Raw genomic sequence first — 16,940 nt, 5'->3', positions numbered from 1 at the left:
TCCAGAAATTTCAAAAAAAAAATCTTATTAAGAACTAATTTTGATTTATTTATTCATTACATACCTTAACCTCAGAAATTATTTTATTAAAGATAATTAAAGCAAATTTTGATTGATTGAGTTTAAAGTAATTTAAGATTTTATCTGATTTTATAATTATCGAATTATTTTCTATATTCAAATAATAAAGTTTAACAAATTGATAGTTAAATATATTTTTAAGTAATTTTAAAGGATTAATTTGGATTTCAAATTAATATGATATACTCTAATTTTATTAAAATTATCATCAAATTCCAATTTAATCCCAAATTCTCAAATCAAACCTTAACTAAACAAAATCCTAATTTTTCTACCTTAATAAGATAACGGATACCAAAATTGTTTTCTTCTATATATTTATATAAATTTTAACTAATAAATATCTAATATAAATACTATATGCTATGTGTATTAAACAAAAAGACTACTAACCTTTAAACTGTTAAAGAGAAAATAAAGATTAATAAACTATTAAACCATGATTCACTATGCATGCTTCTTTTGAACATCAATTCTCTTCTTTGACCTCATCATTAATTTTCTTTCTTTTCCTTGCTTATTGTTACACGCCGCCACTAACCCTTTTTTCCCAAAACCCAATTACTATCAGCTTCAGAAAAAACTAAAGAAAGAAAAGAAAGGAGGAAAGAAAGGGAAGAGATGGGAAGGGAGACGCAGGAAAGGGAGAAGGGGGAAGGAGAGGAAGGCGGCGCGGTGGGTGTCACCGCCACTGCCGCCGCCGCTATTGGTAAGGGAGAAGGAGATCTGAGAGGAAGAGGGTGCCGGGGATGAGAGAGCAGCAACAGAAAGAGAGATCCGCGAGAAGAGGACGAAGAAGACCACACCTAACCACGTTCAGCCCGTCGACGCGCCGCCACTGCACAGCGTCGCCGCCATGCCTTCGTTGCCATTGAACGCCGTCAAGCACGAAGGGAGCCAGACACCGCGGGGAAGAAGTTGCTCGTCGCGTCATAGTCACCGTCGCTGGGGCTGTGAATCGCCGCTGTGAACCGCGCGAGAGCCAGTGAAGGAGGGGGCCCCTGCTGCGTCACCGGTGAGCTTCCATTAGCGCCGAACCGCCATGCCGTCGCCGCTATCGTTCAGACTGTCGGAGACCGTTACTGAGCTCCTCGCTGCTGGGAGTTACCGTCGGAGCTGTGGCTGCCCCACCGCCGCCTCTGCTGCCGGAAACCGTCGCTTCTCTGAATTCTCTATTGGTAAGCTCTAACCCTGCCTCAGCTTCTCTATTCGTTAAATTCTCCATTCCCATGAGTTATTGCTGAGGCTGTTTGTGATAGGGACCGCCGTTCTTACCACTGTTGATGAAGCCCATCGGAGTTGCTCGAAGGTTATTGCCACTCTATTTGGTTCTATTGGAAGATGCACTGTTGCGGGTGTGGTTGCCGAAAACTGCCGCGGGAACCCGTGCCTTCTTGGTAAACTCTAGCCCTGTTCTGGTTTTCCTTCACTGTCGGTCAATCCTGGTTACTATAAGAGTTGTTGTCGAAGTTGTTTATGCCAGGGATTGTTTATCACGAGTTGCTTTGTTGTACGTCGCCGTCGGAGCCACCATTCCACTACTGCCGTCTTTGCTCTGAGCAGTTTGTTGTAGCAAGTATTGTTGTCGTTGCGGCTGTTCGGTTTAGTCGCTCCTCTTTAGTACGGTAAGCTATTCCTTATTTCAATTTCAAACTTTGTCAGTCGTTGCTCCATTATATGTTAAGATTCTGCGACGTTAATGTTTTAGGATCGAGATCCGGTTGCTGTACGTTGGTGAATTTAAGTTACTGCTGTGGGTGCGGATACCATGGAGCTGCGGTTGTGGTTGTTACCAATGTCGGGCCGAGAGGAAAAGAGTTTCGGTGACGTGTTTAGTTTATAGTCTCAACTAATTGAGGTAGGGGTTTTCTTAAAATTTATTTTATATTACAGAGTTGTTATAAATAGATATTGATGCAAAAATATACTTCTTTGATTATATTTGTCTTGTGGATGTGGTTGTTTGATTGCTTGAGTGATGTACGGTTGTTGATAAGAAATGGGTTTGAAAAGTTGTTTACTTGGGTATTATGAAAAGTGGTTTTTTTTAGTTTGGAGTTAAAGCGATTTGATTTTGAGTCGGTCTGATTTTATAAATAATTTAACACTTGAGCTGGTTTGATTTTAAAAAGAGTTTTATTGTTGGAATTGGTTTGATTTTAAAATAATTTGATATTGGAACTGGTTAATGTTTGAGATTTGGAAATGGTTGAGAAAAGGTTTGAGAAAAGTTTGGATGGGATCCGAAAAAGGGTGGCAGTGTCCGAGTTTTAGAGTAGATGCTGCCGAAATTTCATAAAATTGGAAGTTTTATTTGAAGTAATTAATTAAAAAGATTTGTTCTTAAACATTATATGTTTTAAGATTGATTTATTTATCAGAGAAAGAATTATGTTTTGAATTGGGATTGTTAAAGGATGGAATGGAAAGAAGGATGATGAGGATTTTCTTTGAAATATGGTTTTTGAATGAATTTGGAAATGAGATTTGGATTGATGGATGATTATGATGTTGAGAATGTTGAGATATGAATTTTGAATTATTCACATGGCTTATGAATTTGAATTATCTGAGATACGAGGTTCCCTGGATAAAGTACCATGGCTTGCCACCACGTGTACCAGGTTGAAAACTCGATACTCTGTTGACCCTACGACGTAAGTGTGACCGGACACTATATAAATTCCCGGGAATGTTATCCCCATTGAGCAATATTGATTATTTGAGAAAAAACAACTATGCATAGACTCTTGGGGATGCACGACGGGGGACAGTCTAAGGACAATTCAGACTTGTCGGGTTGGCTGGATAACCGACAGATGAGCCTCATCAGCCATAGGACAGGCATGCATCATATGCATTTGTATTCTTTGCTTGAGTTTGAACTTGTTTTGGTTTGCCTAATTGCTAAACTGTTCTTAACTGCTACTTGAACTATTTGCTGTAGCTGCTACCTACTTGTGCTTTCCTTGTCTGTCTTGCCTGTGTTTGTTCTGGCGTGCTACATTTGAGAATGAATTTTGGTGCTGAATTAATGATTGTGTTGTTTGATTGTGTGGTTGGTTTCTGATTGAGATTTTCTTATAAGAAAGGAAAGGTTTCAGATTTCTAAAAGAATAAACATTGTTTCTTTGAAAAGGTTTTGAACGATTACCTATTGGTTTTTAAAAGATTCATAAGGCAATGATAATCACTGAGTTTGAAAACAGTTTTCTTATAAAATATCTTCTTATGACAACTTTGAAACTCCGTGGTGAGACCGTGTGGTTAGGTTCTCACCCCCTACAGTTTTACCTTTTCAGGAACCGGATGAAGAAGCATTAAGAAGAGTTATACTGCGTTTGGTTTATATATTATTGTATTAATTAGATTATTTTCTTCCCTCGCCTTTGTTATTACAATTTTGTAAGAGGGATAGGAGTTGTATGTTATATATATATATATATATATATATATATTGAATTATAAGATATTATGTAAGAAGTCTTGTATATGAATCTATGTCTGCTTGTTTTTTTAAGATAAGATATTTACTTCCGGCTTTTAAAGAAATCAGCGATACAGTGTCGAGTCACAGGCTCCTATTTTAATATTTAGTATGTAAAGTAGTCGTAATACTTCTTGCTAGGAGAGTAGCGCAGCCGGAAGCGTGACTTCTGATAGTGAGGGCGTTACATAAAAAGTATTTTAATATTAATATTATTTATAATAATAACATTGTTCTTTTTCTAATTTTAACATCTAATTTTAATATTATTTAGTTATTTTTTTATTATTTTTTATTAATTTTAATCTATTATTCTATAAAAATACTTTAATATATTTTAAATTTCATATAACAAAATTATTAGTGCAATTGATTTATATTATTTTATGCTATATTTTTTAATAATATAAAGCATAAAAATATAATTCACTATCACATAAATACTTAACAAAGTAACTTAAAAAAATATTTAAAAATAGATAATTTTATATTTTATTAGATCTAAAACTATAAAAAATTATAAATATTGAGATAATTCTTTTATTTGATAAGTATTTATTAATCTTTTAATTGAAAAATTAATTATAATTATATTTATTATCAAATATATGTCATTAATATTTGATTATATAATATTTTAATTTTTTATTCCTTTTTTTAGATTTTTAGATAGATCTGTCCTTAAGTAAATATATATCATAAAAAATAATTTATCTTTTATTTTTAAAAAGAGTTGGATAAAATTTATCTTAATTTTTATATATAAAAAGTTATTTAATAAAAAAATTTAAAAAAAATATTAATTCTAAATAAAATAATAAGAACATTATGCATTTTAGTGTTTAAAGGGGTTTATCACGTAATATATATATATTTATCAAACTTAACGATTATATTGCATGAATAAAGCTATTTGATAGTCACCAAAAAAAAAAAGTCACCAAAAAAAAAGCTATTTGATGTAATGTAAATATGAATATAATGTTTCAATAATTAAAAAATAACATCTATTTTTTTTATGAATTATGACATAATGCATTTTTAGCATCATTATTATAATTAAATAATATTAAAAATATAAATTATTGAAAAAAATGATATATAAATGACAAAAGATAATAATATCAATTAAATTAAAAATAATAAAAAAATTTGAAAATATTGTAAGAACAACACATTAGTGTTTTAAGAATTCGTCATCCAACATATAATGAGCAAATTATTGAGCAAACTAAAGAACTGTGATCATCAACTAATTTTTTTAAATAATTGTGCAAAACATTAACAAGGATCTAAAAAAAAGAGTGAGAGATATAAGTGTGAGAGAAAATAAAAAAGATATGTAAGTGAATGTTGATTTACATAGTAAATATAAATAGAAATGAGAATAATCAAAGAGAATGAATAATTAAGTTTTATTAACCAATTTATATCAATTAAAGAGATCAGAAATAGCCTTACTATTAAAGACATAGAATATGTAACTAACAAAAATATTAAAGAATAGAGAAAGATTTAAATATAAGATTAAATACTACATAAGAAGAATAAAAAGTGATGTGATAATTAAAAAAGTACGAATAAACTATTAAATTGGTATTCGAAAGATTTTGCCGCTAACAAAAATAATCCTAAAAAATATGAATGACGACAAAATAATCTCTTAAAAATTTTAAAATTTAACAAAATGATCAAACAATAATTGCTCCGTTTTTATTAAGAGAAAACACTAAGGTAGCTAATACAACCATCACAACCATAACAGAAAATTGCTCCCTTTTAGTTTTATCTTCTCTCAACTCACAGGCGCACACACGTAACACTTCCCTTCCCCAAAACTTAACCCTAAAATCAAAACCATCATCATTACTATGGTTCCACCACACACACGTAACACTTCCCTATTATTTTTTTTTTTCTGTTTTTTGTTCTTCTTTTCTGTGTTTATTGGTATGATTCCTCTTAACATTTCATTTTTTTTTATCTGGGTTCTCTTTAAAATGTTCACTTTGTCTCTCCGAAATAATCTTCAATGACTCTTCCACTCATGCACTTTAAAAAAGGAAATCAGTTTTTTCCATGAGCTTTTTATTTTGGATTATTCTATTTTAGAACTGAATATGGTAAAGATGGGTACCAAAAAAATAGATTATTCTATTTTAAATTTTTTGGGAGTTGAAGATAGTATTAGGAGGTTAGGATTAACGATTTGTCACTTGAACTGTCATGTCAATCTTCACATTTGCCATCTCAACAAATTAATTAGATAACTCAACGTTTTTTTGTTAATGAATATGGTACTTAACAAGCAGTCATTCTTGTCACATTTAACTATATTTATGGGATTTTTTTGTCGTTCATATTTTTTAGGCTTATTTTTATTAGCGACAAACTTTTTTGAGTATTATTTTGTTAATTTACTCAAAAATTTATAAAATGACAGTTCCACTAAAATGTTTATTTAATATATCAAGATTTTATTGTGTCATTACTTGATTTTTCTTTTTATACATTATAAATAGATAGATAGATTTTCATAAAATAAAATTTATTCTCCAAATAGGATATGTAATATCAAAATGCAGACTATTAATATAAATTAATAGTCTTTATACTGTAATTTTTTTATATATAATTTAGTGTGTGAAATTATGAGATTAATGCTAGATTGATTATATAAATGCTATTGTCTATAGTAATACAAATGTAGTTCTAAGATAGCTGATTTTTTCTATGTTGCTGTAATGGATAATGCAACAATTTTAAATGAAACTTAAAACCTATGCATCGTTCATTCACTATAATACTATTTTTGGCTCTTCTTTTATATATTTTAATGGATAATATTACAATATTATTTAGTTTGATCTTTTAGAGAGTTAAACAACTCAGTCTATATTACATAGCCGGTCTTAAGTTCGAATGAAAGAGGAGGGTTGTGTTAGGCCTTTGACAATTAACATAAAAATTTAGCCGATTCTTCATGACATGGACGAAATAATTTTTACTCTAAAACTAGGTCATTATCCCTAAGTAGCACGCTGTATGGCTTGAGTACAATGTCAAATGAGTAAGAACCATTGCATCAGTGTCTATGTGGAGTGAGTAAAGATTCCCACATTTTTATAAACGGACGACGGTAAATAAATTAGTTTACCAAAAGTAAGAGGTAAAGAAAAAGGTAAAGGTAAAGACATAGACAACAAAAAGTTACGGTTTAGGACATAAAATATAGGCATACTGACAAAAAAATCTATTGAGGTGGAGGACACCATGATAAGAAGAAAGATTAACATAATGTGCCTACAAGAAATAAAATGAATGGAGATGAAGGCAAAAAAATTAGGTACTTCATAGTTTAAACTTTAGTATACAAAAAATATGAATAATAGGAATATAATAGGCATTATTATGGATAAACAGTAGAAAAAAGGTATAGTAGAAGTCAAAAGAATGGTGATCGAATCATCACTATAAAACTTGTGATAGAAAATAGTACTTTTTCATGTGATTAGCATACATGCATCATAAATAAGTTTGGAAAAACAACAACATAAGAAGAAATTTTAGAAAGAGCTAAAAAGTTTAATCCAAAACATACTTTTTGCAAGACAATATTTTCTTAAGAAAAGATTTAATGGTCATGTTAGGAATGATGTGAATGCATATGTGAGACGGGACTTTGGTTTAGGGGCTGTCAATATGTAGAGTAAAATCATCTTAGAGTTTTTCTCAACTTTGATATTCTCATTGCAAATATTTATTATAAGAAAAGAAATAAATATTTTATAACCAATAAAAGTTGTGTAACAAGTTCTCAAATTAATTTCTTATGGATAAGAAGAGTCAGCCAAAAATTTTATAATAATTATAAAGTTATTCATTCTAATAGAGAGCTTGACAATACAATATAGGGTGCTTGTCATGAATTTTTACATTGAACAAAAGGCGAGGAAAAAAAGTATTAAGAGAAGAACCAAAAATTAAGGTGATAGTAGATGAAATATGAGAAGTAAAAAAATTTTCAAAGATGAATAGAAAAAGAACCAAAGTGAAAAGGATATGAAAGTGCAAATGAGACATAAAATGAGATGGCAAAAATTATCAAAAAAATGACAAATATTTTGGTAAAATTAGAGAAATCAGAACAAGAGACAGAGTGATAGTGGTGGAACACAAGTATATAAGAGGAGATAAAAGTAAATATAAATATTTTAAAACGATTTTTAAGACACAATGTTAAAAACTGAAAAAAAAAAAGATTACTAAAAAAAAAGACAAAAGTGGTAATAAGAAAAGTAAGAGCAATAGCATATGAGGATTTATCAATCTTTGGGTAGGAAGGAAGGAAAAAAGATGTACATAAAATTACAAAGAGTTAAAAAAAAAAAGATATTTGAATCAAATTAAATACATCAAGAACAAGAATTGTGAGGTTTTGGTTTAAGACGAGAGCATTAACGAGGATGGAAGAATAAAACTTCAACTATTATTGAAAGATTCAATATTTTAAAGTAAGGGAGGTTCTAAAGTAGATAAAAAATGAAAAGGTAGTAAAATCAGAAAATATTTCGATTGAAATTGGAAAAGATTAGGAACTAATGGCGTCGGTTGGTTAGTCAAACTTTTTATTGAAATTCTAGTGTTTAAGAAGATACTAGATAAGTGGAAGAAAAGTACCTTAATTTCTATAAAAATATGAAAACTTTATGAGTTATACCTTCATGTTGTGGAAGAGGATGATAGGATGGGGGTTGAGATAAGAGACATGAATTTTGGAGAATCAATTTGACTTTATACCAGATAAATCTAACACCAAAACTATATATTTATTAGAAGAACGCATATGATAGGACACATATGATAGAATACCAAAAAATATTCTATAAAAAATTTTAGAAAAAAAAAGTATAAATATTGTATATATTTGTGCACTTTTTTCCGAATTATCATTTTTTTTAGAAAGTTATGTTTTTAATATAACTTTATAAATTAGCTACTTTAGTGTATTAATTATCAGGCATATTTATTTGTGAAAACTGAAAAAGACTAACAAGTAACAAGCATGTTCAAAGGTAAAAATATCAAATCTACACCCTAGATTTAAGATATGGAAAAACAGAGGAAGGGATGGGAGAATTATTTGTTTCTACTTATTTATTTATAAATGTTTATATGAACTGGCCACATCTATAATTGAATCAATTTTTTAAAGTATTTAATTAGAGCATTAATTTTTTCAATCAATATAAATTAATTATTTAAAATTATTTTATTTTAAATTTTAAATTCTAATCCTAGATTTTAAAATTTCCAATAAATGAGAGTTAAAAAAAATAACTTCTTAATAAAAAAAATTAACTATTGTTAGTTAATTAAAAATTAATTCAACAATGTTATATATACACTAAAATCATTTACTAGTATAAAATATGTCAAAAATCAAAATACACATTAAAAATGAGTTAAACAACATATGTATTTATACACTATATATAGTAACTGATTTTTATAGCTGATTTTAATATACAAATAATATTTTTAAAATTTATTTTTCCCTATATATATATATATATATATATATATATATATATATATATATATATATATACTGAACTTTTTAAATTAGTTGTTATCTTGATGAGGTTCTAAAGTACTTGTTATGTGCATATATATCTAATAACTAATATATCAAAGTAATCAAGAATCATTATGTATATGCCTCAAGATGATGCTACACGAATCCGTAATGTACCATAATGTTATTTGATTTCTCTTCCATATTATTTGTTTATTTAATTTTCATGATAGTTTGTAAATGAAAATAACCATGCAAACCATAACAATGATAAAGCTAAGCGAATAACGAGATAATAAAGAAGTGGTTACGTAGCAGTGAAGCAACTAGTCACTACTAATTTTCTTTTCTGTTTTAAGCAACTAAACTGATCTAACAGATTCTGTTTTGTTAGTTAATGTGCACATGCTTTATTAGAGTGTTACTTTATCATTTTGATTAGCAGTGCTTACTAGTATTTAAGCACATATGATCATTCTGTAATCAAACTTACATTCACAAACTCACAAAACCTTGTATTCTGCAGAATTCTTTTAGGCTGTTTTTGTTTTTTGGGACTGAAATTGGAGGATTAGGATTGAATATTGTGTTTGATGATTAGAAACTGGAACTGAAATTTTAGTTTTGATACACAAAATTTCAATTTCTTCGATATCTCCAAAAAGTAAGGATATAAAGGATTGAAATTTCTAGAAATAGTAACTAGAATTTTAATAATAATTTTTTTTAAAAATATTCTTATTTAACTTTTTTCTAAATCTATCTCTCAATCTCTATATTTATCTTAAATCAAACATAGTATTAAAACATAACTCAATCTAATACATTTTATACCAATCATAATACAGAGGCTTAATTTAGTTTCTATTTCTCAATTTTTGTTTTTCAGTCTCGGTCTTAATTTTTCAATCTTAGTCTCCTCTCCAAACGCAGCCTAAGTGCTCTGCTCTTTGCTTTTCTCAATTCTCATACATTGTACGGGTGGTTCAATCATCAGCTCCATTATTCACGTATTATGTTTTATATCATTGATCAGGGCAAAGGTGTATGGTTGGCCAAATACGTACGTATTTACAAAAGCAATAGCTGAAATGCTTGTAGAACAAATGAAAGAAACTATTTCGGTTGTTATTTTGCGTCCTGCCATTGTTACAAGTACATTCAAAGAACCTTTTCCTGGCTGGGTTGAAGGTGTAATGTAAATAATAAAATCAATATCACTTTAATAGGAGTGATTATGATGAATACGATCTTATTTATCCAAGTTTGATGAGGTGTCACTTTAAGCATGTAATAACAATGATTGAAATTGCGTCTTTATGCAAAAAAAAAAAAAAAAAAAAAATTGGTTGACCATAACCTCCAGCCATATAATGCACCAAATAATAATCATTCATATACTTTGTTTATTGTTGTGGTTAACTGTCCACTATACCTATTTTTTAACCAAATAAAGAGAACGGACAGTTAATTAAAAACGGAAATAGTATGATACATAATAATACATTAATGAAAAGTAACATGAATTCTTTCATCTCCTGTACTTGTTACAGAACAATTGATAGTTTAGGTGTTGCTTATGGGAAAGGAAAACTAACATGCTTCCTTGGAAACATCAATGGAGTTGTGGATGTGGTGAGTTAGTTGCTTGCTTGCATGAAACTATTATATTGTCCAAAATATGTGACATGATTTTTGATAAGCTGCAATGTAATATCACAAGCAGATACCAGCAGACATGGTGGTGAATGCAATACTGGTGGCCATGGTGGCCCACGCATATCATCCAAGTGATGCCATATACCATGTGGGTTCCTCTGTTAGAAACCCTGTTAGATACGCTAATCTCCAAGACTATGCATTTGGGTATTTCACTGCAAAACCTTGGATAAACAAAGATGGAACACCTGTCAAGGTTGCCCAAATTACTGTCCTCACCAACATGGCTAGCTTCCGCAGATATATGTTCATTCACTACGTCTTTTGGTTGAAGGTTCTTCATCACAATCACTCGACTATATATCAATGTTTGTCATTGTTATCTTTTCTTAATTAACTAGGCTGACATTTTTTCTTTTACAATTTAATAGGGACTTGAACTGGCCAATATAGCATTTTGCAGGTACTTTCAGCGAAGATATGAAGAGCTGAATAGGAAGATCCAAATTGTGATGCGGTTGGTGGAGCTTTATAGGCCTTACTTGTTCTTCAATGGCATGTAAGTAGTATTGTTTCTTCCTAACACCAGTCATTATTAGTGAATATATATATCTTGGTTGGTCGTGTATGTAAGAGAGAAAATGTGTTATGGGACGCAGATTTGATGATATGAACACAGAGAAGCTGCGAGTGGCAGCAACACAAGGAGGGGTAGAGACAGATTTGTTTTGCTTCGATCCTAAAGTCATCAGTTGGGATGATTACTTTATGAACACTCATATCCCAGGCCTCGTCAAGTACATTTTCAAGTGATCATTATAATTAATTAGCACTATCCAATAAAAAAAAAATTAAAGTGATTATTTAAGCTGGTATATATATAGTGTCATATATGTTAAGTACAAATTTGTGCTAGAGTGATTGAATCCATCTGTATGTTATTTATTTGTTAAAGGCAGTGTATGTAATTGGTATAAGCTAGCTGCCTTAGCTGCCTCCCAAATAAATTTGAAAACTTCAACACTGTATCATTGTATTATTTGTTGTCATTTACTACATTTAAATAATGCAACTTGCCAACTACTTTTATAATGTGTGGGGAGTCATTTGAAAGCAGAGACCAGAATATGATCTTCATTGAAGAGGTAAAAGAGAGAGGGCACTGAATCCAAGTTTGAGTAGCAATAACTATTATTATTTGTTCATAAATAAACTACTGTCTATTCCAGATCCATAATAATTTGAATAATTACTAAAATGCCTAGAGCGAAACTAAACATACCAAGTTAGCAGTTGTAGCTTGTGTAGAGTTTGTTATATAGCTGTTAAAGTTAGTTATTTAGCCTAGAGTTAGTTATGCCATGTGGCAGAGTCTGTTAGTATCAGTAGTGTTTATTGTAGTTATCGGTTACTTAGTATACTATATATACCTTTTAGTCTCTTTGTAATGACACACTTTTGAATACAATTTTCTCATTCACACTAATCAATACTTTCACTCTCTTCTCCATCATTTTCTCTAGTTCTTTGGAACCCAATCACCTGCAAATCACTTATATCTTTCAGTGAGTTCTGAACTTTGTGTCTATTCCACTTTCATTTTATATCAGGGACTCACGGTCTGCTAAATAAGCTAGTATAACTCAAAACCTGGTTAAAAATTACATCCAGCTATTTATTTATTTATTTTTATAGTTTTAGTCTTGGAGTAGAGTATATTATATATGTTAAAAGTTTTCATTGACTTGGATGCAAAATGGGATTGGCACAAGTATTAAATGTTTGGAACTAATCCCGGAGTATATAAGAATTTTGACCCAAACATGAGTCCTTTCTTTTGTGGCGAGGATTGAGGAATTTTTTAATTTAGTAGGTGATCAATATATAACTAACTACTTTTATAAGTCTATATCACTACAAAAAAGTCAATGGATACCGTTAGATTTATTGGCGGTTTTAATAAAAAAATCAGCTGATAATTTGTTTACCGTCGAATTTAGCGGTAGAATAAATTCGACAGTATAAACTTCGCCAGTAATTATTTATCGGCAGATTATTTTGTCTGTCACTGATTACTGACGAATTTAACGGCTGATATAAACTTTTAACTGAAAAAATTATGGAACTTGTTATCGTCGGATATTCCATCCCCCGATAAATTCGACAATAATATATTATTTATCATTAATAATTAAATTAATAGTTACTGACGGAAAATCCGACGATAAACTTAAATTTTAATTTTTTTAAAATTTATTTAAAAATTCAACATATAATTTTAAATATTTAAATTTAATAATTTCTAAACTAACAAAATTTAAAATTTTAATGGCATCATACATAAACTAACAAAATTCAATATATATAACCAATATATAACAAAATTTAAAGTTCTAAACTAACAAAATTCAATATATAACCAATTTCTGGCATCATACATATATAAAGTTCTAACAAGCTTTTTGCTACGCTTTTAAAGCGTGGCGAAAAGTCTAAAAAAACATAGCGATAGCTTTTCGCCACGCTTTTTGAGCTACTGGCACGCTTTTGAAAGGGTCACAACTGCAAGGGTGCCGGTTGCTCTATCGCCACGCTTTTGGTGACCTATCGCCACGCTTTTTTTCTTGCCACGCTTTTAAAGATCGCCACGCTTTAAAAGCGTGGCCATATGTGTGAAATATAGCTACTTTTAAAGCGTGCCAATATCAAGAAATGGCTACGCTTTTAAAGCGTGACAATAGCAAGACATATGGCTACGCTTTTAAAGGGTGCCAATAGCTACAAATATGGCTACGCTTTAAAAGCGTGCCAGTAGCTAGAGATATGGCTACGCTTTAAAGCGTAGCGAAAAATGGCTCCTGTACGGAATGGCTACTCTTTTAAAGCGTGGCTATAGGTTTGTTCAAGTTCATTTTTTTTTTAATCTTCATAATAAAATCTAACAGAATTAATAGATAATGTAAAATTTAGACAATATAAAACCTTCATAAACTTGTACACTAAATATAGTGGTTGATCACATGACAAGCTCTAACAAAAAGTCAAAGTGAGAACAGCTACCCATGAATTTGTAATACATGCATTACAATTCCAACAATTATTACATTATCTACTTCCTTTGAAAACTACAAAATACACATTAAAAACTACAAAATACCCTTCCCTCTTGTGATATCTTGCTGGTCATTTGAGATATCATAGGCCAACCCTTTCCATCTGTCCTTATCTGTCTGCTTGTCCTCATCGATCGCCACAATCTTGAAGCTTCCGGTGGAAACCTTGCTGCTGCTGGGGATTCTTGATGAACCTTCTTCAAGCTGTTTCCAAAGAAAGCTGATGAACTGGGAACTAATGAAGCCACAGCTCCAGAACCTTTCAAACTCGCCTACAATGTAAAATTACATTATTCTCTTGTTATTTAAGAGTTACTTTTCCACCTAACAATCAAGTAACACAAGGAGAAGAGTGTGTTGATCTGCCAGAGAGACAAGATACTTCAGTTCAATGTATTGAATAAGAAACGAGGACCATCATTTAAATGAGTTACGTGATGAAAAATACTAACCAGAATTATCATAGCAATGACAAGAAGGGGCCCCAACCAAAGAACTGACATGAATAATCCATTTGGATCAAAATAGTTTTGACTAGAGAAGCTTTTTCAGTTCATCCTCAGAACAGTGTTAAGCCTCTCAGCGAGATATACACCGGCCACTGCATCAGAACATTCTCAGTAAGAAATGATACATGAAGAGAAATTCAAGAATATCAAGACTGCCATTCAACCACACAAGGAGATGTCTCAATGAATATAATAAAGATGTTTAAATGGAATTACAAATCACGGAGAGATTCATTGATATCTTCAAGATTTAGTGACTTCCACACAGATGTTTATGAATATTACAAAACTAGACATCTCAGTTTTTTAAGCTCAAATATCAATGATTCACCTACTTAATAACTTGTTACAACACTGTCATACTCCCAAGTCCTAAACACATTGCTGCATTGTTGCTACATTCATTTAGTAGATCAAACAATCAAAATGATATTTCATATCAGAATCACGCACCACCGATTATTGGTTAAGATCATCCTAAACAAATATATCTAGTTCGGTAGGCCCTTTCCCTTATATGACAAGTTTAGAAATGTTCACAATGATCAAAGCAAATACAACAAGAGAGAAAAAGGATTTGCACACATGAAATCAAAAATCAAATCATAATGAAAAACAATAATCTGAATTTCACATAAAAATTGCACACTATGAATAGGAAAGAAGCTATAGCTAACTACATGAAAGGTAACAGATCATATTCATACTTGATTAGAGTTCCTTTGACAGCTCCTATGGTTGAAACTGAAGCTGCCATGGCTGTGTTATTGTCCTTGTAGCAGCAGAGAGTAATTGTACTTACTACAGAGGAAATAATGAACACTATAAATACTTATTATAGTGGCTAAGTTGAGTTTAAAGAAAGGAATATAAGGGAATATCTTTCAAGATTGGTTGTAGAATCCTTAACTTCCACACAGTGAAGATTAGTTTTTAAGCCACGTGGCAGACATATGTTGCCTCCAAGATATAATAAGTTACCCTTACGAGACAGATATTAGAATTGCTAGCCATTTAAAAGAATTCAGAAATAGCAATGATAATAGAAAGACCCATTTTGCAGGTACTAGTATCTAGAACTTACAAGAATATCTTGGCCAATCCATGAATATGATTACTGTAGTAGCAGCCCAGAAAATCGCAAATGCCATAGAAAATAGTAACACTACAAGTGAGACAATAGAGGCCTCCCCGAACAGAGGTAAATTCACTTTCTTCTGACCGCAACTTTGACATTTTCTGCTCATAGTTTAAGAGAGAGAGAGAGAGAGAGAGAGAGAGAGAGAGAGAGAGAGAGAGAGAGAGAGAGAGAGAGAGAGAGAGAGAGAGAGAGAGAGAAATTAACAGAACATACATCAAACAGAAAGAAAATTGATTTACCTTTCTAACTGAAAAAGGAGGGAAAAATACATTGATTGTACCTTAAAGTGAGGCTTACAATGCAACTGTGCATCCCCTGAAAAATAAACCAAATTTAATTAATGCACAGAGGAAATTCAAACCTTTTTGTGTGAATTAATTGGTTAAAAGTATTCCATAAAACTAGTTTCGAATCACAGTCAGCTCATACATCAATTACCATTTACCAACATGCCATGCCATGTGATCCAATCCAACAACTGTGCGAAGCAAAGAAAGTGACAGTGAAATCATTAGAGTGCTTGAGCATTACCCTTCCTTTGGTAATAGATATTACCAGTAGAAAAAATGCTAGATTTTAATTAATAACATCAAATACATGAATAATTTTGTATTTTAAAAGAATTTCTTTAGAGAACTAATTGGATTGAATTTTCTTTTTAAAACTTTTAAAGCAAGAAACTGAGAATTATAGCAAAGAAATGAAAATAGCAAAGAAGCAGCAAAACAAAAAGTAAAAAGAAACTATAGAAATGACTGTCAATAGTTGAAAAATGAAATGAATATTCCATATGAAACGGTAACAAGATTGTTACCTTTCTTGTTGACTTCGAAGAGAATCAACTACTTGAAGATGGTGATGGCTGCAATGGAGAACTACCTGCATTATTGCTTGATGAGTTTGGAAAACTCTAAATTAATATTTGTGATGACTAAACATTATTAATATAATTAATTGTAAAATTAATTATGGATTTAATCAATTTTGTTGCAGGTTTTAATTTGGGCCGAAAAATAAAAACTGCAGCAGGCCCAAATTAAAATACACAATCAGACCTTGCTATATGTTTCCTACATTATGTGGCTAAATTGTTGTAATTAATTGGGCCAGAACTCAAAAGCCCAATTAGTTTGAAGGAATCAAAATTTTATTGGGTCAGATTAAGCTTTATTGCTACCAAGCCCAACTTGAATTTTGATGAATGTTTCCATGCATGATCCGAATCCAATATTCATCAGGAAAGCAAATGTTATCATTTGGGCCAGATTAAATCTTAATGCTACCAAGCCCAACATTATTTTGATGAAAGTTTCCAAGCTTGGTCCGAAACCAAGTTTAAATGAAAGCTAAATGGCTTCATGCTTTCCAACGG

At 30.9% G+C, this 16,940-nt stretch overlaps 2 protein-coding genes and 1 long non-coding RNA gene across 3 annotated transcripts; 2 read left to right on the top strand and 1 right to left on the bottom strand.

Annotated features, from left to right (window-relative positions):
* The first annotated feature begins 561 nt into the window (after nt 1–561).
* Nucleotides 562–3,510, top strand: LOC112729321 (uncharacterized). The gene is made up of 5 exons (XM_072210456.1): nt 562–1,259; nt 1,341–1,478; nt 1,552–1,706; nt 1,790–1,939; nt 3,384–3,510. Exons 1-3 carry the CDS (start codon nt 1,124–1,126, stop codon nt 1,638–1,640), a joined length of 363 nt encoding a protein of 120 aa, XP_072066557.1. The 5' UTR covers nt 562–1,123; the 3' UTR covers nt 1,641–1,706; nt 1,790–1,939; nt 3,384–3,510.
* LOC112730245 (fatty acyl-CoA reductase 3-like) lies at nt 2,287–11,672 on the top strand. Its single transcript, XM_072208336.1, has 6 exons — nt 2,287–2,300; nt 10,183–10,344; nt 10,700–10,781; nt 10,873–11,139; nt 11,237–11,364; nt 11,465–11,672. Exons 1-6 carry the CDS (start codon nt 2,287–2,289, stop codon nt 11,616–11,618), a joined length of 807 nt encoding a protein of 268 aa, XP_072064437.1. The 3' UTR covers nt 11,619–11,672.
* A 2,561-nt stretch (nt 11,673–14,233) lies between these two features.
* On the bottom strand, nt 14,234–15,663 carry LOC140177335 (uncharacterized). Its single transcript, XR_011869165.1, has 3 exons — nt 15,135–15,663; nt 14,371–14,519; nt 14,234–14,280 (listed from the first exon to the last, which is right to left on the bottom strand). It is a non-coding gene; the product is annotated as an uncharacterized lncRNA (long non-coding RNA).
* Nucleotides 15,664–16,940: the final 1,277 nt, after the last annotated feature.

The sequence above is a fragment of the Arachis hypogaea genome, chromosome 12, assembly GCF_003086295.3.
Source record: "Arachis hypogaea cultivar Tifrunner chromosome 12, arahy.Tifrunner.gnm2.J5K5, whole genome shotgun sequence".
Lineage (NCBI taxonomy): Eukaryota > Viridiplantae > Streptophyta > Magnoliopsida > Fabales > Fabaceae > Arachis > Arachis hypogaea.
This window is presented reverse-complemented; position numbering and strand designations above follow the sequence as displayed.